This window comes from Pholcus phalangioides, unplaced genomic scaffold (genome assembly GCF_987345545.1).
Source record: "Pholcus phalangioides strain wild (caught in Gottingen) unplaced genomic scaffold, Ppha-v1.0 ptg000014l_1, whole genome shotgun sequence".
In the NCBI taxonomy this organism is placed as follows: domain Eukaryota; kingdom Metazoa; phylum Arthropoda; class Arachnida; order Araneae; family Pholcidae; genus Pholcus; species Pholcus phalangioides.
The window spans coordinates 12,069,235-12,096,565 of record NW_028301607.1 but is presented as its reverse complement, the minus strand read 5'-3'; the positions used below and the strand labels follow the sequence as shown (position 1 = coordinate 12,096,565).

General features: G+C 35.2%; 1 protein-coding gene across 2 annotated transcripts in view; it reads left to right on the top strand.

Annotated features, from left to right (window-relative positions):
- Positions 1–25,600, top strand: part of LOC149078162 (uncharacterized) — a 59,855-nt gene extending 34,255 nt beyond the window's left edge. For both annotated transcript variants that reach the window (XM_089241750.1, XM_089241751.1), the window contains exons 4-9: positions 535–708; positions 919–1,042; positions 2,458–2,648; positions 5,603–5,711; positions 8,256–8,349; positions 10,070–25,600. In XM_089241750.1, the coding sequence (XP_089097876.1) occupies positions 535–708; positions 919–1,042; positions 2,458–2,648; positions 5,603–5,711; positions 8,256–8,349; positions 10,070–10,346 (969 nt within the window). In that variant the 3' untranslated portion in view covers positions 10,347–25,600. The remainder of the gene's footprint in view (positions 1–534; positions 709–918; positions 1,043–2,457; positions 2,649–5,602; positions 5,712–8,255; positions 8,350–10,069) is intronic.
- Positions 25,601–27,331: the final 1,731 nt, after the last annotated feature.

Genomic DNA, 27,331 nt, shown 5'->3' with positions numbered 1-27,331 from the left:
CTTTAGTACCATGGAATTTTCTGGCTAGACACAAGGGGGAAACTTTCTTTAGTACCATGGAATTGTTTGGCCAGATGCGAGGGGTGATGCTCAGACAACGAGAAACAACAACACACTGAACAGGAGAACGAAAATTAGCAACGAGGTCACGTGAGCACTCTGACGAAATCCAAGGCAACCGACACAAACAGATAAATTTTTTATGAAAAAAATTGATGATAACCGAAGTCAATGAAAACCGAGGTATTACTGTATTTTGTATTGAAATCAACCACGTATTCTATGATGACAAAAAATGCTTATTTAGGTGTCATATCACCACTTTTGTCTCACGAATTTAGAATCACCCTGTATTCAATTAGAAAGCTGATTAAAAAATTCACCCGGGGAAAGTCTGTTGACTAATTTTTCAGAAAGCTGAAAAAAAGTGAGATTTTTGTGATGCTTTTTTCAAGATAAAATGCTTTGTATTTGTGTATTTCTGCCCTAATTTCAGTATTGATTTTAATGATACTTTTCTTCACATCAATCCAGGCTCTGAGTAAGAAAGAACACAAGGGTTCATCAAATAGCTGTGACAGTCCCGAACCTGATTTGGAGCCTTATAATCCTTTACCTGCCAGGTCTGAGGATGATAGGTATCAGAAAATTAATGAGGAATTCGAACTCATGATGCGGAAAAGTGCACAAGTCAATGGCGCTAGTCAGGTGTGTGCTTTATTTTTGTCTTGTGCACTTAAATATAATTTATATGACATATTAAATAGTGGGTTCCTATTTGATGAGGAGATAATAGTTGCACATACCTTCTCTATTCAGGCTTGTTTTAAACCTGCCTACTGAAGTAGACTAAGATTATGCAAAATCCTCACCAGCTCATTTTTTTTTATAAATTCATCAAAACATTTTCTATTTTAGTGTCAGCCTGCATCATCATCTAGTGGCCAGGAGCAGTCCACGCTGCCTGTAGCCGTAAGTTACACTCCAGAACCTCCCACTCTTCAATCTCAGCCACCGCTTAGTCCTCGCCCTGTCTCATGTGGTAAGTATTTTTCAAATCTTTTATTTATTTATTGATGAAACAGGTTAAGAAATGCTTAAACCATATTGCCTTTTTATTGAAATCTCAGCATGGTATGGACATGCTCTAGTTACATTTGCATGCTTACTTTTATGTACAAGTATGAATATGCTGCTTACATAAAAACGATCGTATATTCGATGATATTCATGCAGTTTCTGGGGGATTTAGGCCCAAGAAATTTACTTCCTGTCGTTTTGTCATTATGTTCATGTCTTGGCTCTCTTTTCCACTGAAGACAAATGGAACCCAAATAAGGTTAATTTTCTGTGCCTCCTTTCATTTTATATCTTTAACAAGTAGAGTGACTCACTGGCTTTTAAGAAGTGGGAGTAGTAGGGACAGGGAAGATCTTTTGAGATCAGATAAGTAATGAACATTGTTTTGACAAGTGGGTCTGCTAGCCGGGGGGGGGGGGGCACCTGCCATGTCTGTAAAGTGCAATTTTTATGCTAACACGAATCAAATTGGTTGGTGATGAAAGTATGATAGTGTACAGAAAAAGGCACGAATGTGAGCCGATCTCTCCTTTAAATAGTTTCACCACAGAGAACACCAGGCCTACAATGATACAATTATTCAATCATCACACTTAGTTGGAAAAATTGACGGCACAGCACCACACATAACAAGCGTTACGTAGTAACAAACCTCAGTTGTTAGGTGCACAACACGTACATGCAAATTCCAACATGTACCAATTCGTTAGAAATTCTGCAGAGGAATGTGAACAAGGTGCATGTGTGGTTTAGTAGTAGTAGGGTATAGAAGCTATACGACGAAATATCTGGCTCACCACCATTCTACAAGGGGGCCAAACAGCTCAAAATCTTTCCTTAAAAAGTAAAAGGGGCAGTAAAATCAATGGTCACAAAAGTATGATGTGTTTCATTGATCTCAAATTGTGTTTCTAATATTTGATGTATAAATATAAAAATTGTGAGATCATGAATAAATTAGTTTTGAGGAAACACTGACTTCAAACAGTCAGTGAAAAAGTAAGTGAAATGTTTTGCGGAAAATAATCATGAAAAAAAAACAAATATTTCTTCTGTATTCTTTATGTCAAAGATTATAGAATATATTATATAGATTATACAAAAATATACAAAGAAAAGGAAAAAATTTTCTCCCCATCCATACGTGAATCATTCTTTCATATTTCTACACACGCCTTGCAATTTGACACTCGACTCTCAAATTTCTTGTGAATGCACATTCATGAGATTGCCAGGTAGACCCTTATAGAAGATATTGCCACACAATTCAACATTATTTTGAAAACTGTTTTGTGTAGAGATACAGTGAGACACTGCTGTATTTTGTGTGTTTTATCACATTTATATAATTTCTTTATTTTTCTTCTCATACCTAAGGAAATCTTCTAGAAGTGACTGGAAGTAGCAATGGCTACCAGAGAGGCAGCTCCCCGAATTCATTACCAGGAAGTATATCTCCAGATGGGAGCAGTGATGGGCGACATAGCAGGCAACCATCACCATCTGCACCCCGTACTAGTCTTCATGTCAGTGGTGTGCATCATGGGTCTCACCCTCCTTCACCTATCGTAAGAGCTTTTTTTTTTAATTGTCATGAATGACTTCATCATTACACTTCTTTCACTCTTCCTTTTTTTTGTTCAAGTGGTTAGCTCAGCATTTTATTTTATTTTTTGACAGACTTCTGTGGTTTTACAAAAAGTGGTGAAAATCGTTAAAATTTCTAGCTAATTTTATTGATTTGAGACAGAGGATGCACTTTTCTGCACAGGGTTATGGTATTTCACTCCTATTGCCATTTATGCCAGTTCCATTTAATCGTCCCAGTTGACCTTAAATAATAAAATTTAATTTTATATCAATAAATCATTTAATTTTACCTACACTGACTTCCAAAAGTTTAGCAAACATCAGCTTATATAACATAACAACACCACTTTAACCTTGTCCCTTTAGATTGGACGGTTAGTGGAAGACACACACATGGTACTTGGACATAGTCTCTTCATGTGGAGCCTTTGGTGCACAGTACTTCACCAACACCAACTCTGGCCATATCGCTATACTGCAATTTACTGCCATTAGTGAGATGGGTTGGAAGTGAAAGCGCTGTCTATCGGTGGTCGCCTCGAGTTCGTTAGGGAAAATATCTTATCTATATCCTCCATTGGATTCGAACCCGGGAACCTGACAACAACCTTCACGATGGTAGATGAGCATCTTACCACCATGCCACTCGGGCACTACTTGGTGCACAGTACTGGCAGATATTGTCTTATCAAGTGATGCTGCAACCAAGGATGTAACAGTTGTGGAGGTTGTTCATCGATTTCTCTTGGCTACTATAGTGATACCAGTAAACTTCCTATTACAGTCACCTCAGAACAATGGTAACTTATGAATAATGGCCACATTTTCTTGGAACAGAACACACCCATTGGGTTAACCCCTGAACAACGATTTCTGAATAATGGCCACTTTTGGAAATTAAAATGAAAGAAAACTGCGACGCACATCATCATGTAAGAAATATAATCCTAAAGATTTGTTTTGATAGAGTTTTTCTTTCCTCGATCTCTTTGAATATAAAAGTAGCTACAGGTTCTTTCCTACATTAGTGGTTTCCAAAATGTGGTCTGCAGACCCTGGAGGTTCCTGAAGTATATGCTAATGGGTGCACTAAACACGTTTCAGAAAGAACAAAGCAGAATTCAGGATTAGAATTTGGAAAGTGACTATGTCATAGACCAGAGTCCTTGTTTCCCATGCTGTTTGACCAAGGGTGACCGGGTAAGCACTAATGGGAAATACTGCCCTATAGTTATCAACAAAAAATATATGATTGCATCTGAGGATGAATCTGATCTGATGAATATATGTCTCAGGATACAAGGATTACAGCACAGCTGCACGCATTTTTCTTCATAAAATTTATGGATGAAATTAATAACAAAATCACAAATAAAGTGCTTCATGAAAAATTCATGCATCTTCAGTGCAGAATAAATGTCATGCACTACAAAAACAACTTCTAATTAATTATAGCATGGGTTGTTATAATTCTCTACAAGGCTGTGTAATGGCCGTTTTAGCTGTACCAATTATGGAAACAATTTCAAACAAGTCAAACAGTTGTCTGAGGAACTGTGCCCGGTCAACCAAGGATAACCATCCCCTCTGATGATTGGTCTATTGCTATAGTAGCCAAGAGGAATTGATGAGCGACCTCCACAACTGTTACATTCGTGGTTGTACCATCACTTGGTAAGACAATATCTGCCAGTGCTATGAGCCAAAGACTCCTCATGAAGGGACTATGCCTGAGTACTGCATGTTTGTGTTCCACTAACTTCCCAATCCAAAGGGGCAAGATTAAAGTGGTGCTATGTCATATCAAAAAGTAAAGCTGGCATGTGCTTTTGGAATATTCATGAGAAATGTTTATTTTAGGGCTGGGAATCGATTAAAATTTCAAACTGGTTAATCAAACGTTTTTGATCGATTAATCAAATATTTTTCGTAACTATATATAACATCAACTGATGTTATAAAAATGTTCTTTATTCATTTTGTACACCTATTCATTAATTTTTAACAAATATAAGGATAAATTAAGAAATCAAGGTGCTGAAGAATCAAGGCAGCTTTTAAAATGCTGAACTACTACTTCCAATCTGTTTTCCTAGAAACTCTTGCCAGATAGTACTTGTTTGGAGAGGAGCTGATGCTTCCCGAATACAAAGATCACAACAGGCAAACTGCCCAACGAAGTAGCTGAAAAAAAAAAATGTCTGCAAAAATATAGATGTTGAAAATATACACAAAAACTGTTGTTTTTATGGTGGAGACAATAAATTTTGGTCTTGTCTTCTGAAATGCCCATCAAACTGAATTTGAAACTGAAATTTCTGTATCACCACTTTTCATTAAATCGATACGTATTCCCCCAATGCTGAAAAATTTGATTAATACATTGATTCAAATATTTTTAAACATCATTACTCATCTAAAATGTTATGCTTGACTGACTGACGGAAATTAGAACAGGCATCTTATAAATGTGTCCTTGTTCGCTCCACAAACCAGATCCCCAATTTGGAGTTTTGGCTAAGGGAAATTTGGGTCTGACGTGAGGTGAAAAAGAGTGTGTTGTGTGTGGGAAAATTTTATGTATAAGAACATAATTGAAGATATCAAAAATTTGTTTTGTCTAATAAATCAAGCTAAATTATGAACTTTTTCCGAAACATTAATCAAATTTTAATCGGATTGATAGCGTCAATTAACTCAACTAAAATTTTCAACTATGATTAACTATTGATCGATTAAATGAGCTGATTACAGACCAGCTCTAGTTTGTTTGCATGCTGATAAAACTTTTTTTACAATTGCCATTAGGATCAGTGTATTGGTTAATAATTATCAACTCATTTTTGATGGGAAATGAATAAATTGTTTTTGTTTTAAATTCAAACTGATCCAATTTCTTTCTTTTTTTTGCATGTCTTTCTTTTTTCTGTAGAACTGTCGCACTGCTTCTGGTTCTATGACTGCTCCATCTGTATCTGTGTCACTTTCCTCCTCACCCAGTGCACCCAACTATCCGTCCAACCTGTCATCATTCAACTCAAGTATGTACATTTCTTATTGGGTACACTATGTAATTAAGTATTGCAATCATTATGACAGAAGATAATTTCAGCTATTTGTCAAAAAGCTGTGTCGGGAACGTTTATTGCTTTAACCCTTTATATCCTGATGGTACTTTGAAGTACTAGGTTAGATAATTTGTTTAGAACTAACTAATTGTTTCAAAACCATTGTTGTTTTTTGTCTTTAATTCAAACTAAAATGACCGGCCAAACATTTTACATGATAACTATTCATTATTATCAGTATATTTATACTTTTATTTTAATTTATTATAATTTTCTTCATATTCTACTTTTCACAATGTTGGATATAAAGGATTAAATATAAACAGATATGAGTGGATTTCTTTCCCCCCCACCCCACAGATTTGCTGCAAATGAGCTAAATTAAGAAGCTGTGAAGCTTATAAAAGCTGAATATCATAAAAATTTAGCTTGCAATATTTATAAAACTTCTTAAAAGAGACAAAGTTTAGGCACTAAAAATTATATAAATAGGCAGGCAAAAAGGCACTATATAAAATTGCTTAAAATAGGCACTAAAAAAGACATTTATAAATGATGGAGGAAAAAAAATGAGAAAAATTAAGGGGCTAAAAAATTAGCTGCCCTTACACCCCTGTCTTTGGTCCATATTAGGTTATAACAATTATGTTATCAGTGAAGTCAAGTTGATGCTATCATGCAAAAGAAGTGTTTGTGATCCTTCAAGCACTTAGGTCAGGAAATTTAATCCGATACTAAATAAGTAATTAGCTCACATGTGCAAAATAGTGCTTTTCTAAAATTAAGAAACACTAATTCATTAAAATTATTTGTCAGATGTCTATCTCTTGGTCATTTTCGCCTATTCTAATTCAAATTGGGCTTGGAGGGACTTTCTGATAATGAATACTAAAAGTTGAAATTTTAAAGAAAAGCAATTGCTGTGAAGTTCTTAATGTCTAAAATATCCAAGTTACACAGAATATGGTTCCGAAATTCACGGATAAACATAAAACATTGGAATATCCGATATGGTAGGAAAAATTAAAAAAAAACATTTTTATAAAAATGTTTGAAAATAGGCAAAGAAAATGCATTTATATATATATATATATATATATATGGCATTTTGCCTGAAAACTTTTAGGCTCTACTTTATTAACTTAATAAGGTCATAAATTATTTGCTCTATATTTTTGGTCACTAACCTTGTGTGCACTTATCTTTGAATATTGCACATGTAAAAAATGTTCTTTGAGATATGGCAGGTTGATAAACTTTACATCTCATCGGATGGCCTTAAAAAACATGATACAAAAAATAGATAAACATCACAAAAAATATATTGGAACTTTGGTATACGAGTATAACTTGTTCCATGTGAATGAGCTCCTAATACAAAATACTTGTATATTGAATCATACTTTCCCATAGGAAATAATAGAAATTCAAATATGATGCACAATTATTCCCATCATGCCAGCCACAACTGTTTTCAATGAAAAAATGCAAGTTGGTATATTTTAAATTACTTGATATTGAAGGCAGAGACAAAAAGGTATGGGTTTCGCTTCAAAATCCCTGCTTACACTAATGTCCAATGAGCAGGGGGAGACAGTCTTTCATGTGCTTGTGGTTGAATGTTACTTCAGTTATCAACTACATCTTGATAAATGACCCAAATCAAACAAGGACTCTTGAATGATTTATGGGTTTCATTAATAAACCATTGCATGCCATGCAATATATCTTTCATGAAAATAATTTAAAAACAGCCCCGAAAATGCTTGAACGTAGTTTCTTAATTCATTGACAGTAGTGAGAGAGAGACAGTATTCATTGGCCTGTAGTGAGCTGTCAGCTTTTTAGTTGTGATCATGGGATGCTTGACAGACAAAGGCCACTACAGACAAAATATGGCCATATAGCCAACGAGGTAGCTCTAAAAAGATGCCCATAAAAAATATGGATGTTGAATATATATCAAAAGTACAGCAACCCAATAAGAGCAATAAAAAACCAATAATTATGAAAAAATATAAATATACTGTCCATAAAAAATTATGGTTGTCTCATCTAAGTATGGATAGCTTCTCGATTTATCCCAATATGTTTATCATACTTCTTTTAATACACAAAGCTTCACCTAGAGGCAAAGCTTCATATGATCATCTAGGAGTTTTTGGTGTGTGTACTATTCATATCAGGAGAAATGTCTTGTTTATCCGACTGAAAATCTTTTTGAAAAAATTCTAAAATTTTTCATCTGGCGAGTCACAGCTCGTTACTAGTCAAAATTTGTTCAAAACTCTCATTTGTCTTGTGGAACACTCATTGTATATTACTGGTTATTCGTAATTTGATTTTGTGTATTCAACCAGGTTATTCGTAATCTGAAGTTTCACAGTATCGATCAACACACTTCCTATAACTGTAGACTATATTTTTTGTATGCCAGAAAATATTTTTTAATGTTTTTTATTTTCGATATAGCTTTGATTCAATTCTTTTTTTAAATTTAATTTTTTTAATTAATAGGTGACTTCCAAATTAGCACTGATATGAGTCTGAATAATGCATTTGCAGCATCAAATTTTCCTCTCAGTTGGGGAGGATCTGGTCCATTTGCCAGGTAAGAAAGAAATTTGAATTAGATTATTGAAATCATTCACATACTTCATACACTATTTAGTCAGGTTTAGCTTTCAAAATTATCATCCATAAGGCGGAAATGAATAATGTGCTTTCACCTTTAATCGTGATTACATCGCCTACTCTTTTTTTGGAATGTTTGTATTGGAGAATAGCATGTCATTCTTTAATACAGCTGAGACTAACTCTGGAATGTATTTTGGCCACTGTGGCTTGACTCACTGTTGAAGTCCTAGTTCAACCACCACCTGTGCAGTCATGTGGGCATTGTGCTGGACTCTCGTCCTGAGGATCCAGGTTCGAACCGTGTTGACGGCATAGTGATGGAGTTGGTTTTCTGCGAATCTCCAGCTTCAAGGTGTGAATGTAATCTGGTCTCCTGTGTGAAAAAGTCTCTCTGCAGAGTGCAGGTAGACCTACAACATCCCCCCCCCCCCCCAATGCTGACATAAAATGAAAATTCAAACATTTCCATCTTTACTTCAGAACATGTAGGGCAGATGGCAGCATGAACACAAAACAAACACAACTCGACAACATAAATACGTTAGTGTCACAAATATGCCCAGAATACACATTCCGGCATGTATTGATTCATTAGAAATACCATAGAGTGATGTGTACGAGGTGCATGTATGGTTAAATAGTAGTAGGTGCTCTGTAAGATTAGTTTTGAAACTTCAGAACATGTTCATTGAGTAGCAGTGTGACTACAGTAATATTGTAAAAAGATTCTGCTGTACAAGCATAAAAAATTTTCCCATTTGCCACCAGACTGTCATGGGCCCCTGGATTATTTTACTTCACACACCAGCTCTAATCATATTGTCATACAGCAATTTACTACAGATCAGGTTGGGTTAGAAATGAAGGTACCTCAGGTTCGATAAGGAAAGAAACTTGTTATCCATGTAGCCTTCATGGTTCCCAACTTCGAGGTGCAATTACGGGCTGATCTCCCAGTTACAAAGTCTTGCCACATAGAGCAAACAGGCCTACAATTATACAATCATTACACTTCACTCATAGTTATAAAAACCTGTGGCAAATGGGGCTGCACTACATATAACAAGCATTACACAGAAACAGGCTTCACGTCAGGTTCTCACTACACGTACATTCACTTTCCAACATGTACCATTTCGTTAGAAGTTCTGCAGAGGAATGTGGACGAGTTGCATGTGGGGTTTAGTCAAGATTATCTTACCATGTCACCACAAAATGTGGCCCTAGGCTGAAATATTTTACTGCCCCCCATGCCAATTTTTTCCCAGAACCTCCTGCAGTGAATTCATTGTGTGAAATGATGAAAATCATCCTGGGCCCCCAGATTGAAGCCTTGTCAGCTCCACTAGTGGGGGCCATGTACGCAGTAAAAGTATGTTTGCCCAAGAACCAGTTTGTACTTGGAATATGCTAAGCTCGGGCGATGATGCACTCTCTTCAGCTGCCTTTGTCCTTGTGTATGGGGGGGGGGGGGGAAACACCAAGCAAGACTCGCTGAAGATTGATACAGGTGCATTTTCACTTTTGCTTGCACAAAATTCTCCTACAAATGCACAAGCATGCTAGTCAAGCTTGCAGTTATGCATGTAGCCACCTTAATAAAATCACAGTGTGCATTGATTATTTAACACCACATGTATGTGTAAAAATAAAATTTCTCATAATAAATTATAATTTAATCACTTTTTTTACAGCTCAAGTTCAGGACAGATGACTGGCAGCCCAGTGCCCCAACTTACTTTGAGCTCCCCGGCACAGTCATCACCTATGTCACTACGGATAAAGAGTGAGCCTGGCTCCTCACCTGGTAGGGAACATGTTTTGCACCAGGCTTCGTCCAGTCACAATTGCCTTTCCCCGAACCCTACACGGAATAGGCCCTCATCGGCATCCCCGACACCAGATGCACCTGCCATAGATTATGAAGGCAACCTTAGTAAGAGACAGAGGTTATCCACTGATGTTTGGTAACTAGCACTCTCTGAGCTATATCACATGATCGGGCATTTCTGAATTTACTTATCATTATTTTTTTCCTTCTGGGAGCGGTTCATTGTCATATGTGCAGACTCAAAGTATATGCTCATTGAAATACATCTTTTCATTATTGTATATGCCATTTTTTAATTCAGTGTGTTAGAGTTTATGTTTCGTTAGCTTATGAATTGTTAAAAACAGTTGCTCTTTCTACAACAGCACAGCCATTTCATGTGTGCAAAAGCTATTTTGATTGAAACGTGCCAATTTGAAGAGTAATGGTTCTACACAGACAAAGAATCTCAAGATTCTCACTAGGTATTACAAGTTTCTAACATCCAGGATTTCCAGTCCCACAAAAAGCATTAGCGTTTATACCTTCACATAATAGAGTTAAAAGAGTGAGAGTTTCTGTCTCTTAATGCTTCATTCGCATAAAATGGCTGTGCAACAAAATAAGTTAGTCGGAAAAATGTGTAAATAGAAGTCTCGAAAACTTGTATTTGTTAGGGTAAATGTAATAAAGTTGGTTATTATGCATACTTGCCAAGCATTTTGGTAAGTTTGGTAAATTTCCCTAAATTTATCACTTTTATCGGTAATTATGCACGATATCCAAGTATCATTGGTAAATTTGATAAATTTCTCTAAATTAATCACTTCATTTTTTTACTGGTGATTATGCATGATACTCAAGCTTTGCATTATTGGTAAACATGGTAAATCTAATACTACATGATATGCTACACGTAATAATTCATACATGTATTGTGTATCATTACATCGGGGTCCGACCATATTCATCACACATATTAGACTCATTTGGAATTTTTCCATATTTATCAAATTTACCAATGATGCTTGGGTATTATGCATATTTGCCGGTAAAAGTAATAAATTTATCAAACTTACCAAGTTGATTGGTAAGTATGCATAATAATAGTATTATGTATAATGACTGATTTATCACATTTACTGTAACATATCCATTGCATTAAAAGCTATCACATTATTTTTGTCAATTAAAAAAAATAATTGTATGTGAAATACTTTTGCCATAATGAAGAAGCAAAGAAACACTGCTGTGATAAACAATAGAAGAGTATTTCGGAAATGCCTGTTTCGGTGATATATGTGGTTGAAAAAAAAATGTATTACACGCGGTCACATGATGCTTTCGTGAGTGTGAGTGTTATCGCAAGCTTTAGTGTCATTGTGGAACTTTAGCTATTTCGTGGCTGCACATATCCATGAGGTTGATGGCTCACTTTATTGTGATAGCCTTCTTCGCACTTTTGTGAAATATGGAGGGGGGAAAAACTATGTTTCACGATTCTGCTTTCGGCCTTTGTCCTAAATGAAAAAAAAGTAACTAATTCGATGTTTTGCTGTTGGTTAGTTCATGATATACAGTAGTTGAATGGTTTTGTATCGTCATGTGCTGTGATTTGATCTTCCAACTCGAGTTTGAAGTATGGACTGTAGCTTTCGATTTTTGTTCTTTTTTCATTCAACCATGAAGAACTTGATGTGGAACGTTTATGCATGCATAAATTACTATGAGATGGATTTGGTATGTTCACTCTCATTAAGAGAAAAAAACCGCCGAGTGTTTCTAACAATCATATAATGTTATGGCGTTAAGAAATTTATTTGATGAAATGCTCTGGAAAAAATTAAGTTAAAGTTTTTACCGTTGTTATGTTTATTAGAACAGAGGAAACTATATCAAGTTTCGTTATTAACTCCAGAAAATGGTTGGGATTGTGAAATGGTGAAAATGGATGCCTATTGAGTGCTCATATATCCTATAAATTTTTTTTCTGGTGACTGTGGCTGGAAATTCACAAAAAAAACAGCGATTTTAATTAGAGTTTCAGTGAGTAGGTGGGGGAAAAACTATTCTGCATCAACTTAATGAACCTTTTTAGCTATTGAACAATGGTCTGCAATTAAGAAAACTTTGTTTTGTTTTGTATATTTTGTTTTCAGCAGTGGATAGTTGTAGTCTCGCATCATTAATTTGTGATAGCTGCTATCCGCTAAACATAATCAAAAATCACTAATTTCAGATCATTGTTTGTGTGTTGAACATAATAAAAATGATTAATTTATAATTACTTCCAGGACTGGACAAATAAAAAAAAATGTAGGCTCCAGCGGAATTTCTTAGGAGCCAAGCAATTTTTTTCCTAAGAAAAATGGTCCTTAATAATGTTTTTTTTACTTTTCTGGGACTTTATGACTCCCTTCCTATGTTGGAATACATATTATTACGAAATCAGAAAATTTTGTGTCGTATTTACGCTTTAGTTAAGCAATGATGCATATAAAATTTTAGGTGCCAATACCGATTTTCTAGTTGTCATGTTGACCTGGCACCTGCGATTTGTCCAGCTTTGATTACTGCTATCCTTTGAAGATAATGCTATCCACTGAAGATAATGCTATCCACTGAAGATAATGCTATCCACTGAAGATAATCACAAATCACTAATTCGTGATAACCACTATTCACCAAACAATAAAACAATCACTAATGCATGGTTACTGCTATCCAATAAAGGTTATCACAAATCACTGATTTATGTGATTATCGCTATCTACTAAAGGTGATCACAAATTTTTGTTAACTGCTATCCCCATCATATGATCACTAATTAAGATTACTGCAATCCCCACTGAAGATAATGAAAAATCACTAATTTATTAATTCTGCAATTCACTGAAGATGATCAAAATTAATTGGCTCTGAAAAAAATGTCTGGTTCTGTTCTCAATTTCATACAATGAAGTAACAGCCCAGAAGCATCATCAAGTTGTCAGAATAATCCCAGTGGTGAAAGCTTGCCTACATCTCTAAAATAAATATGTGTTTAGTGTATCCAAATTGGCTGACGAGAGAATTCCTTTTCTCACTGAACAGGGAAAAAAGTTTCATTATTCGATACTAAGCCTCGTATCACACTCGCTAAAAAATTATTCAATAGGTATAATGCCGTTCGTTTTAGGTACAACAATTATGAACACTTTTTTTTGTTTTGAATGGTCTTAGCTTTTATTTTGCGACAATCAATTTTTTTTGTGTTTTCTGATAAAGCATTTGTCACAACATTTTTATGTGTTCTTAAATAGGTCTATCAGGGTTGTATGGTATAGGTTTTGAATTATGGTAATTAAGAAATTACTTATTAAGGAATTAGTGGATATATGAGCATTCAATAACACTCAAATAATATTGAAAATAAATTGTAATTTTATATTTCAGACCACTTCCTGCATATTATCCCATGAACTATTACGTTTGTTGAAATTGAAAATATTGTTTTTATTTTGGAATTGAAGTTGCTATTTAACCTTTTGATTGCCATAGATTTTCTAAGACAAGAATTCTTAATCTTTTTACACTACCTGGCACTCTTGAGAGTGAGATAAGAATTTTAATTTCCTCCCGCACCCCCATCTCTGCCCTATCTTGAGATACTTAATGCTATATAAGAAGGGAAAATACTGTACTGTTACACATTTTAATTAACATAATCACTAAATATCTCAGTGCACCTGCTGAGTGATCTTGCAAAACCCAAAATTGCAGTGGCACATTGCTTGAAATCACACTTCTCTTAGAGATGAGTAAGGTGTTTATGACATCCCAAAGAGTCGCGACAAATTATTTGAAAATCACTGCCATTAGAGATCAGTAGAATGATTGTGGTGCATTGTTTGAAAACCACTGCTCTTAGAGATCAGTAAGGTGATTATGACATCCCAAAGTGCCACAATAAATTGTTTGAGAATCGCTGCTGTTAGAGATCAGTAAGGTGTTTATGACATCCCAATATGGGAGGAGGGGGGGGGGGTGATAGAGGCAATTGGGGCCCCCTTCAATGAAAAAATTATATTATTGACACATACATAAGTGGGAGGGTGGAGGTGGGACATATTTGCTCCCCTCCCAGTTCACCATACCTGCCCCCAGTGACCCCCTTTCCCCCGTTTGAGGAGCAGATACAGGCTCCTTGAACACTAAAAATTGTTTGAGAATTGCTTTGGTGAAAGATCAGTAAGGTGTTTATGACATTCAAAGAGTCACAACAAATTGTTTGAGAGTCACTGCTGCAGTCAGAGATCAGTAATGTGATTGTGGCACATCAGTTGAGAATCACTGTACTTAGAGATCAATAAGGTGTTTATGCCATTCCAAAGAGTCATGACTTGGGCTAGGATTTTTATGCTCTAAAAACTTCTAAAAAATGTTCTATAAAATATGCATTTATGCTCTTAAAAATTGTAAATATACCCTATGAAATGAAAAATGTCCTTAAAAATTTTTCATTCCTATCTCAAATAACATTAGTTTTAGCAAAATAATATGATAATGATGCAGTCAACTATTTTGAACCATTACTTATTGTATGAACAGAAATTCTTCGTTTTACTAACTGACTTCATAGAGCCAAAATTTCCCTCAAGAGTTTCCCTTTTGAGAAAGTTTTTCCCTCCGAATTCAGAATTAATTTGCTGCCATCTATAGGTAAAAATATCTAGCCAAGTAGTGTATTTAGCTTTAGAAAAGCACAAAATTAAATAAATAAATTCTTTTTATGTGATGAAAACTCTTAAAATTTCCCACAAATGCTAAAAAATTTCTCCCATTTAGTAGTTTTAGCCAATTTTTCCCATGAGTTACCATCACATATTCAGATGATGAATCTATTTACAGCCACACACCAGTGTTGTTGAAGGGCTGGTATTTTTATGCTCTAACAATTCCGTTTCATTGCTGATTGGTTGAAAAACCTGAATTGCAGGATTTTTTTACCAATCAGCGATGATGTTGCATTTTTAGTGCATAAAAATCCTAGGCCTAAGAGCTCTTATCAGAGGTGGGAACTGCAAAAACCAGTCTGAAGTGAAGATAGGAATAGCACGGAAAAAATTTACTTCTTATTGAAAATCATGAAATATGTAAAATATGCCTTAAAATTTTGAAAATATGCTCTGTGACATGAAACTAACAAAATATTTAAAAAAACAAAAAATATGCAGGCATAGAAATCCGAGCCCTAGTCATGACAAATTGTTTAAAAATAACTGCTATTCGAAATCAGTAAAATGATTGCGGCACATTGAGAATCACTGCTATTAGAGATCAGTAAAGTGATTGCAGCACATTGAGAATCTTAGTTGGTCATTGCTCTCAGTGTGCCACAACAAATTGTTTGAGCATTGCTACTGTTAGAGATGATTGCAGCACATTGTTTCAGAATCACTGCTCTTAGAGATAGATCAGTAAGGTGTTTATGATATCCCAAAGAGTCGTGACAAATTGTTTGAAAATTGTTGCTTTTAGAGATCAGTAATATAACTGTATCACAAATCGTCACTAGTATCGTTTCTCCCCTGAATTTACACCTTATGTGAGAAGTGGTCAAAAAAACAGAAGTTTGTTTATGCATCAAAATTTTAACGTGCAATAGTAATTGTAAGTAAATTCGTTGGATTAGAAAATATTTACCATGTTTTGTTTTGCTCATTGTTTTTATCCTCATGAAGAAAAAAAAAATTTGGGTAATTCTTTATAAGAAAACAAATGAGGTTATGTATAGACAGAATATATTGCGCAGAATCGTATGCTATATGTATTGCTAAATAGGAATATATTTTCTATGTCATGGAACGTAGTCAAGAAACGGTGCAGTACTTAAAACAAAGAGGATTTTGTTCAAGCTTCGATTAATGTTATTTTTCATGTAAATATGGCGGGAAAGTGTGTGCATAAAATGTAAATAATTATACATGTTGATTGAGCAAAAAGATATATATATCTATATATATTATACATATATAAAGTGCTGTGATTCATATAGTGGTTGATGCTATGTGCAAAAAAAAATAATATTGCCCGTTTATATGGCAATGACTGATATTACGTGTGTGTTTCGATGTTATGTTTCATGAAAAAAAATTTGACGACAGAAATTATGTGGAAAAACTTTCATATTGTATTGTTTGATATATATAGCATATAAAGTATGAGTTCAATGTTCGATGAATTTGTGAACTGTTATAAATACGTGCTTCTGAGTAACGACATCGGGTTCGATATCGGAAGCGTTAGATAATTATTTAAAAATATGGATATTTTAATTTGGAATGAGGCGAACGTGTGTGGCTGTGAGAGTTATAGATGAGAGAGAAAAAAATGTATGAACTGTATATAATATGTAATACACGTTGTGGATAAAACATAGAAAAGTATCCCCGCATAGTAAAAAAAAAAATGTACAAAAAATACATAATAGCCATTTGAATAATCAGACAACTGCACCATTCATCGTTTTAGTTTTTTCTCCCACCCTGTTTCCTTCGATATCAAAATTTTTCAGTTTATGTACTCTCTAAATCCTTTTTTTCCTTTTCTTCACAGCACTGTGTGCCTTCTCACCACTGATGCCTCGTGTATTTTAACGGCATTTCTATAGAGTAATCACATGCCAAAATTGTGAGTTGGTAGGTAGCCAGATATTGCAGGTGATGTTAGGTATATATAGGTAGGACGCATAAGCCATAGGTGTAACATTTAATACTTGGACACGTTTTTTTTTTTTGTTTTTCTCTTCGCCCTCCTTCATCCACACATTTTCCTTCTTGCATCAGTTTTTTTTCCCTTTAACATTATAATCATCAATAGAATCTTATGTTATAATTATTCACACAAAGTACCAGTGCGAAAATATTCTTTCAGTGCACATTTGATAAGGAAATTAGTCTTGAAAAGAATTGCAAAATTCAAATGTAAATCTATTCCAAGAGCTGGGGTTTAATTTTCAAGTGGGAGAACTTTGCAGAAGAACCCCAAATTTAAACAAAATATTTTTGCCAAATAACTAAGAATTGTGACCCTCGGTGGAGAGAGGGGATTAATGTCTTCATTGTCTAGGAGTTCCCCTCAAGTCGCCGCCTGTCTCTGTCCAAGAGTCATTTTGTAAGTTGGTTTGAGTGCAACAGCAGGGTAACTTGGAAATAAGGGGCGGGGGGACATTCACATGACCTGGGTGCTGCAACACTGAATTTGTGGTCCCAAGTATGGTTTTGGTTGTGATCTTGTGTTAACACTTTAGATTTTAATCTTTGCTATTAATGATGCAAAAGTTATAAAATTTTCCATGCATTTCACTAGAAAAAAATTGTTGATAATTATTTACTGTTGAATGGAATCGTTCCAGTGTTTCTTAAGAATAAAGATGGAAGATATAAAACGATATAGTGCTGCAGCCTTCACCTTTTCTCAAGTCACGAGCACTGCCTATGCCCATCATCAAATTAAGAGCATACTTATGGCAACTTTGACATATGGATGTCTTAGATCTGAATTAACTGTAATCCTAGAATGCCATTTCTACTGGGTGTTTAATCAAAAACATTGATCAAGTGTTTGTGAGCATGACATCGGACACTATTATTGAGCACTGTTGGTTCTTCTGAGAGCACCATGATGCTCCCGGGCAACACGCTGAAGATGGCTGATGTCGAGTTTCATAGCCAATGTCGAAGATTACATCCTGTTGTAGAGTGGTGGTTGAGAGGTATTTTGAATTTTGAACAATTCATACAACACTGTAGTGTGCATCTTCAATAGAGGCAAGAAGATTCGATATGACCTTTTCAGCTGACCAGTGTGGTTTCAGCCATGGTCTGAATCTGTCTCCCAAAATTATTTTCTTGACTATCATAAATTTTTTATCATTGTCCTCGCGATCTTAAGCAACACACATTAATGCCCATGATCACTTCCTCCCCCATACCATTTCCCATCTAAATCATTCTGTTATCCTCTGAACTTTCAAGAAGAGTGGAAAAAATCAGCTATCTTCTCGTCTTTGCTGAAGATTTCTATAGAAATAGCATGAACGAAACATTGGGAAGGTAAAATTTCTCTGGAAATTGGCTCTTTGGTACAAAACACATTGTGGTTTGCTTTCGTTATTATTCCAGATGGCTTTGAATTTCTTGGTGATTCTTATGCCGTTACGAGTTTCTCATAATCTAAAAACTAATGTGAATGTGGTGTAAGTTGCGCATGTGAATATTTTTGGGTTGCTGCAATATTTTGTTCGGCATTTTTCATGCCAAGAAAGAGAAAGAGTACTTAAAGTTCTTCCTGAGATAATTTTGAGGCTTTCATCACAATTGTTGTTTATTCTGACAGGCATTTGATCGATTTAGATGAATCTGTAGTTGATTATTTGGCTCATTCGTAGTTATTTTGAGATGTTTTATATGACACGCTGTCGGGTGAATTGACAGTGGAAATGATAGTTACTATATCAAGAAACAGCCATTATGGTGACTGACAAAGATAAAATCATTATCCTTCGAGTTTGTTCATTTCAAATGTTTATTACATGCGCTAAAGTTGAAATTTTAAAAATTATGCACCAGGATGACAGTGTATGTTAATGTAACATTTTATCTTCCAATCTGCATGCATCTCCAAACAAAATCAGTGAGCAAAAAAAACTACCTGCATAGACAAGCTTAACATGATAGATGTTGGAACGTTGAACACTCACTTCTTTTACGCCACTAGATATTATTGAAAACTATCATTTAATGTCAAACCTCCAATATATGGCACCGCATCTTACAATTTTATATCCATATGTATTTAATGCTCTGTGTATACAACTTGTATGAGAGGGGACTTCTATCTAGCATTATCGAGACAATCACTTGAGGTGGGGGAAACAAATCCTATACTTAAAGTACAATTGATAACAAATTATATATTTCTTCTGTTCGGGTATATGACTACTCAAGAAAATGTTCTTCGATGTTGAAATTGAGATTTCTATATTAATTACATTCACTATATATATTTATGTCCATAACAAAGAGAGAATGTTCAAATGTTAAAGCATGCAGTCATTGATAACAAATCTTACGTTAAATATACGTCGAGGAAATGGTCTTTCTTTGTAAATCTCGCATATGTAATATAGTTACATCTTCATTATGTGTCCATGTCTCTTTCAGTTAAAACAGAGATAGTTAGCTATTATATTACTTGTTTATAATTTTACCCTCAAAATAAAGAGACTATTGAAGAGCCCCCCCCCCAGAGCTCAGAATCTGTTGTGTTCACAGTTGACATAAACATAATTTAAATAACAGCTTTCTCCACTATTGATGTAGAATGGTGTTTCTCAACCTTTTTTTTTTTTCCCCTCATGGTTTCCCTCTCTTATTCAAGGAACCCTCTCGACTTTTAGAATTGAATTTTTTTTTAGGAAATTTATAGCAAATTTTATCATTTTTTCGCCAATGAAATTGGTTTCTGGACCCTCGGGCAAGTGGTGAAATCCCCCTAGTGAGCTTTCCTATTGTACTAGTGCTATGCGGTCATCTCAACATCATGAGCTCCTAAGTAAGGTGATATTCCGAGAGGCCCATACTTAACTGGAAGTAACATATTTACATCCTTGATCTCAAAAATCATTGTACCAAATCTCATCATGTTGGTCTCCTATAAATACAAAGCCTCAAGGCCATGAGGCATATGCCTTAAAGCAGAATTGTTTTGCATTGTTCTGCAAGGAGCCTTCAGCGGACTGTAAATGTTCTGCAGGAAAAAAAGTTCCCATAATAGTGTTTCCTACACTTTTCTCGAAATTCTTCCACAGATTATGTTCTGTAGCAGCACTAATTGTTCTGCGACATAAGTTAGTTTTTAGCGTATTCTGCTTCGTGGGGAGGGTGAGGAGCATGCGTTAAGATGGGGGCTTAGTTCTGTTGGCTTCTAAAGGTAGCCACATTTGTTCCTTGGGTGTTTCACTTAAAAGCTTTATTTATAGCTGTTCGTGGGGCTTCCCTTCCACTATTTTCATTAAAAATCAGAGAAAATGACATACACTGAAGTGACAGAAAAACTGGTATACCCACTTAATATATAGGTCCTTCTCTAGCACTCAGAACTGTTGCAACACAACATGGCATGGACTCCATTAATGTATAGGAAGATATCCTGAAAGCAATTCACAATACCATGATCTTCTCGGGGCAGTCCACAATTCCATAACAGTGCGAGGTGATTTTGTACAGCATGCTACAAGGGGTATCCCACATGTGCTCAGAGTGGCTCCATGGGTGTAAGCGATTGGAAAGGATGTTTAAGTACTGGTCCCCATATTCAGAGTCATCTGTAGCCTTATCAGAGAGAGTCAAATCATGCCAACTACACACATTCCATATCATGACAGAGTCTCTACCAGCTTGAACAGACTCCTGTTGACATTCAGGGTCCATGGTTTTATGGAGTTTTCTCCATACATGTCCACCAATTCAATGCAACTGAAAACGTGACTCGTCAGACCAGGAAACAGGTTTCCAGTCATCAGAGGTTTGATGGCATTACTCGCAGCTCAAGTGAGGTGCATAGTGTTCACATGCTGACACTTTTTAATGCCCCAACATTGAAATTTGTAGTGATTTGATACAATGTTACATGTCTATCTCATGAAACGATTCTTGTCAGCTGTTGGTGGTCCTGATGCTTCAGGGTCTTTTTCTGCCCGCACCCTTGTCAAAGATATTTGATGTTTTTTCGGATTATTTATATTCACAGTATGCTCTTGCGATGGTTGTGATAAAAAATCCAAATTTCATCTCTGCCTCGGAAATGCAGTGACCCATCTCTTGAGCGCTAACTACTAAACAACGTTCAGAGTCACTTAAATCGTGATAACCTGCCATTTTAGCAGTAGAAACCTGATCTAGCAGTTTCCATAGTGACATGCTGTCTTATATAAATTAGAAGTTCCACAGAGGAATATGGGCCAGGTGCATGTGTGGTTCAGTAGAATATAAATAGGTGCTTCTGATCGCATTGACTTATGTTGATTAGTTGCATTTCTCCTTCATTTGCAAACGCTCATGTGTACCAGTTTTTTTGGCACTTCAAGTGTATATGGAATAATACGATTACACCTACTGCTGGTTCTCCTTCGCCCCTCCCCCCCCCCCCAGAAATAAATTTCTGGCCTATTGCAAATTTGTCAGTACAAATCTTAATTTCTGCCCATATGAAATCACTTATAGGAGAATTTCGGGAGTAATCACTGACATCTTGGAAATATATGGATATTTTTTAGTTTCGGTAAACAGATTTGTTTTCAAATTTATTCTCAATTTCTTTTTTTCCATTGGGACATGAATAAACGCTGTTTTAACATTTCAAATGGAGATTTCATTGATAAAAAACTATAAATCAGTGATCACTAACTCGGTGCCTGCGAGAACTCTAGATTATATTTTCCCCCTCTGGGGAATGACTAAGTTGAATGAAGTAGCCATTTTCAATAAAATTTGAACATTTGTGCCCTCTCCGATATCAGAGGAAGGAAAAGCTACGTTATATAGCTCTTGCGGGTGGATAATAGTTAGTGACTGAACATCACACAAGACACACTTTCGTGGCCATCACATACATACACTGTTTGCTCAAAAATCTGTAGTTTTATAAATGTTGCGAAATATTTTATTAATATTTAATATGTGCCATATATAATATATATATATTGATGTTTATTCACAAACACTCTCCACCCTCCCTCGGATCATGAATAACAGTTTATATGTGTGTATATGAAGAAAAAGAGATCTAAAAATCGAGGAAATTTTCTAGTTCATTGCGGGAACATAACACTTATTTTTCCAATGTCTGAGAAAAACGTGCAGTAGAAACGTCACAAAAATGTATTTTTTAACTGTATCTCAAATAAAATGTATATATTTCTTTCACAGAAAAAAAAAAACTGCGATTCGCGAATCTTATGTTTGTTTGAGAGAAATCGCTTCATTATTACATCGTATATTCATTATGTTTGTTATAGTCTTATGGATGCCAAATTCACAAAAAAATCGCATATATGTAAATATTATATACATAGTATATCTTCCATTGTTTTTTGTTGTTTTTTTTACGTTGTGAAAAATATTATCATTACTCTCGTTATCGCATGTTTGAAAAAAAAAATGTATTTAGCATCAGAATTCCCTTTTATTAGTGCCATTTGTTGAGTTTTTTTTGTTGATACCTATATCATTATATGTGGTTGAAAAGAAAAATTTTGTGGCGATATAAATTTCGTAAATATCTATCGATATTTTTTTTATCCTATAATGTTAATAACACAATTCTTGCTATCAAAGTTTACATCAATTGAAAGTACTCTTGTGTATCCAGTTCCATTGATATGATATACAGTCGAACCTCTTTCTCTCGTACTACTTGGAGACAGATTTTTTTTTTTTGCGTGTGATTTTGAGTTTTTGTGTAAGAAAGTGAAAGCAAAAAATGTCAAAAATTTTGATTGATAAAAAACTAAATTTTATTACATATTTACAGTAAAATATCCTTTAACGCCATCTCCAAACAATGGCCACATTTTGTTGGAACTGAATATTACGGGTAATTCCCGCAAACAGCGATTTCTGAACAACGGCCACTTTGGACATTGTGTTTTTTTTTTTCATTCATATTGCTATAAAAAAAAGAATTTTCAAGCTGATTTTCTTTCCCCGAACTCTGTGGAAAAAACCTTAGGTATAAATGCTAGATAGGTACAATGAAGGCCACTCAAGTGATCAGTAACTGTGCTGCGGGTCATTGATGTAATCTGAGAATGTGCTGCTTACATATATATAGTTCATTCTTTGAAAATTATGGTTGAGATTGCAGGCCACATCAGATGACTCAGGGTGTCACATGGGTTGAGCATGTATAGGTCTAGTTCCCCAAACTTTTCATTCCATCGCCCCTTTCTTCACAATTTTTTGCTCTCTCATCGCCCCCCAACTGAACCCATAGGATCCCATGTTAAATCCGTACCTTCTAGCATCCCCTGGACCATTTCATCGCCCACTTTGGGAAACACTGGTCTAGTTGATCGTGGGTAGGAATAAATTACTATGGGGAGTTGCTGGCTTACTGTCTTGGTTCCATATTTTTTTGCCCAGTCGTTTTTATTTAAGTTCTACTCCAAGCCTAAATTTTAAGATGATAAAATAGCTCTCTAGATTGATTAACAGGACTGCAACTAGATGATTGGTCAGAGGAAGCATGTTTAAACATACTTTTTGGCCTCCCACGTGGTGTTGAAAGGGCGAAATTTATGCACCTGCTGGTGTGCCTCTGTCAATTATTTTATTATAGTAATTACAGGGTCAATATAATTATACTAATATAAACAATTATATAATTATCACAATGAATTACAGAACAGATTATCATTTTACATAGATCTCAAATTTTAGTGTTTTTTCAGAAACAAAATGGCCATTCCCAATAGTGGCCACATTTTCACAGTCCCATTAGTGACTGTTGTTGAAAGGTTTTACTGTATTAAGTTTTTTGTTAAAAACATTTACGTGAAAATACACTAAAATACTATCAAATTTTTTTTCACATTATTTGAAATAATCCATAAGCTTAGACTGATTCATATTTTTGCTGTTTAAGCCCTCACAGCGAATACATCTATACTAGAAGGAGCTGCAAGTAATTTAGGCCCCTGAATTTGCTCCAGAAAACGTCGCAGCGTTTTTATGACAGCATGTTAAGCATTTTTCACTGTCACTTTTTTACAATTCCTCTGGACCATTTTTCTGTTGTATTTTCATCACCCGAACATTCAGCAATGATTTCGGTATCAAAGTGGTGCGAGATTTCTAGTACATATTCACAAAATCGGGAAATAAAATTTCAAGGTTCGTATTCATTTGCAATTGTTTTGAGAATCGTTGAAATTCGAGTGAACCACCAGATCAGATCCAGGTGGCATCGCAATCATTGGGCCTCTGTTTGGACGCAAACGTCGTCGTTTTGTTCAATGTTAATTCCAATATGTTTAAGCACATATGGTATAAGCAGACGTGAACAGGAGATAGCCCAACCCGACTTCTCATCTATGCCATTATATTTTTTTAAGCTAACTGCCTTTCCTCCTTTAATCATAGTATCAGCCTATGATGGACAAAATCCATTATATATGACACAAGAAGTTGTAATATTATCACGAATATTCTTACCAGTTTCCCCTCCGGAAAAAAAAATTAGTGTTTTATTTTTATTGTCATCACGGCTTCGAGAGACAGTTTTTCAAAAAATGCTTCAAGACAGAGTTTGATTTAGTACAAGTAAATGCAGGAGGTTTTCACTCCTTCGATATAAAGAGTTTTTCGAGAAACAGGTTCTACTGTATGTACAGACACCGGACCCAAGTCATATAACTTTGGCAGACATGAACCAAAGTAGTATGTCAAGAAGTAAAAAAGCACAATATGATTTCTATACCATGAATCATGTGACTGGCCCATCGGACTGAATATTTTCCTCTCCAAAAAAAGAAAGAAAAGTAGTGATGCTACTCACTGTTGTTTTGACTGATTTTGCTGGGCTCTTTTTGTGCTGCAGTACAGATAATTAGTTCGACAATTTTTGTAACATGCTTTTGTACCAATGGATGAAATTTTGTTTAAACGAGAAAAAAAAACATTTGTGAATGGGGATTTTTTTTAATACTAGCAGAATAGTAATGATAATCCTCTGATACAACCAAGAGTAATGGAGCTGTCAAAGTTATATTTTTTGCTGCCAAAAGGAGAGAAAAATTATCCACTAAAATGTCAGTTTTTTCCTGTAATAAAGGTGTATGCAGTAGTATATATCATGTATCCCACTCCTAAACCGTCAGATTAGCTCTTGCATACCGCAACGCAAAAGTGTAACTTCTACTACAATGTTTGTTTGTGTGGTGGAGAAAAATTACACCGTTACTGAAGTTTCAAATATTGTGTGCATCAGGCTTTTTTTTCATATTTTTTATGTTTTGAAAATATTAATTGTAGAAGCGTAAATATTATTTATATGCTATATTATGTCCCCTTTCTCAAAGTCACCATTATTATTATTATTCGCTTCACATTAAAAAACAATGTTAAACTGGACCAAATTTCATCAAAACATGTTTACAAATGTAAGATATGCGAGAAGAAAAAAAAAATGTATCGTGAAACATTTTTTTGATTGTGGAAGCCATATTTCATGTATTTATGGTTAGGGGAAAAAATGTCGTTTGTGAAAAATTTGGCGCAGAGTTTAAAAAAAAAGCACCAGAGTTGTGTAGTTCTGTAACATGAAGTCATGCTTGAGTTGTTGAAATAAATGTGAGAGAAACTTTATGGCAGCATTGTGTCGATTGTTTTCTTTTGTTGATCATTTTCAAAGCCCACTAGATCAACTGGCGATTAGGGAACAAAATTCTTTCTTTTGCCACTCTTGTTTAACATTATGGTTGGAAAGGTACCCAAATGTGTAGTTATTGCCTCAGCTAATCAAGTATTAGGTTACATGCTTGAACATTTATTTAAGAAACTTGAAAAGTGCATCAAAGATTTTGGGTAACACTCATTGGAGGTGAAACAGCAGGGTATGAAAAAATATAATAATAATTCAGGTCAAAAAAATCTCATTTGTTTCAACTACTGTTTATTAATATAAAACAGCGGTTCTCAACCGGTGCTCCTTGTGCACTCCCCAGGGTCTCCGCGGCCACTCGAGAAAAATGATTATAAATAGTAAAAATAATTCAATAACTTTAATCAGTAATTAAAGTTAAAAAAATTTCCCACAGGGCTCCGCCATAGAATTTTTTACTAAAGGGCTACATGAGTCAAAAAAGGTTGAGAACTGCTGATATAAAACATAACTTGTTAATCATTAAGAATGCATATCTTTTTACCCAATCTCTCAAATGTAATTCAGCATAATCAACTCCTTTGCTTTTGAAATAGATCTTACTCAACAACACAGAGATAGAAGTAGAAAGCTATGTATACCTGGGACAAGTAATTACCATGGGCAACAGAATCATTAATGAAATAAACAGAAGAATCAGGATCTGGAGGAGCACTTTTAGCGAAAAACTAATTCTGAAGAACCAAGTGCCATTATGCCCGAAAAGAAGTGTTTAACCAGTGTGTGCTACCAGCACTGACTTATGGAACTGAAACGCAGACCTCTCAAGCAAGACGATACAAAGGCTACAGAAAACACACAGGAGAATGGAAAGACGTATGTTAGGCATCAGAAGGACAGAAAATGAATCACTTGGATACAAAGGTACATGTATCATATACCTTTGTATCCAAGTGATTCATTTTCTGTTGTAGCGTTTTTTGTTCTACCACGGGAAGAATTAAAAATGAGATAATTTAAAATGTAAATAGGCTGGGTGACAGGAAGACAGGACAACAGATGACCACCCACAAAGCTGAATGTTTAGCACTGTTCTGCAATGAGCCCTCGGCTGACTGGAAATGTTCTGTGGTAAAAATCCCCATACACGTAAAAATTTAGGGGAGACTTTCATCCAGCAGTGGATTGAAAATGGTTGATGATAATGAAACAAACAAACTACAAGCAAGAAATATGAACACCAAAAATCTGTTCATGTAACATGAAAGGTTGATGAGCCCCAATTAACTTCATGGATTAACATTTTTCTTGCAGGGAAAAGCCCCCCTTTATTCATGAGCCTCCTTCAGTCAAAGTAGATGACTCGGAATCACATATCATCCCCCCTCATGCTAGAAGTATTAATGTTCAAATTTTCACTTCTTTTCAATCAGCTGGTTAGAGATACCCTATTTTGGTATCTAAGTCTTGTCAGAAACACAAATATTCAACCCCTGTTGAAACGCATGTTACAAAAAAATTTTAGGAAAATAACTTCCATTGGTAACATGGAGGAGATGGAATATAACATGGAGTACATTCAAATGCCATTTCTCACATTTTTTTTTTCTGAGGACATTGCACATTCCTGCTTTTAGCATGAGGTGGACGATATGGTACAGGTTTCTTGATTCACTCGATCTGCAACCAAAAGGCTATTCAGCAGCAACTAGATGAAAAA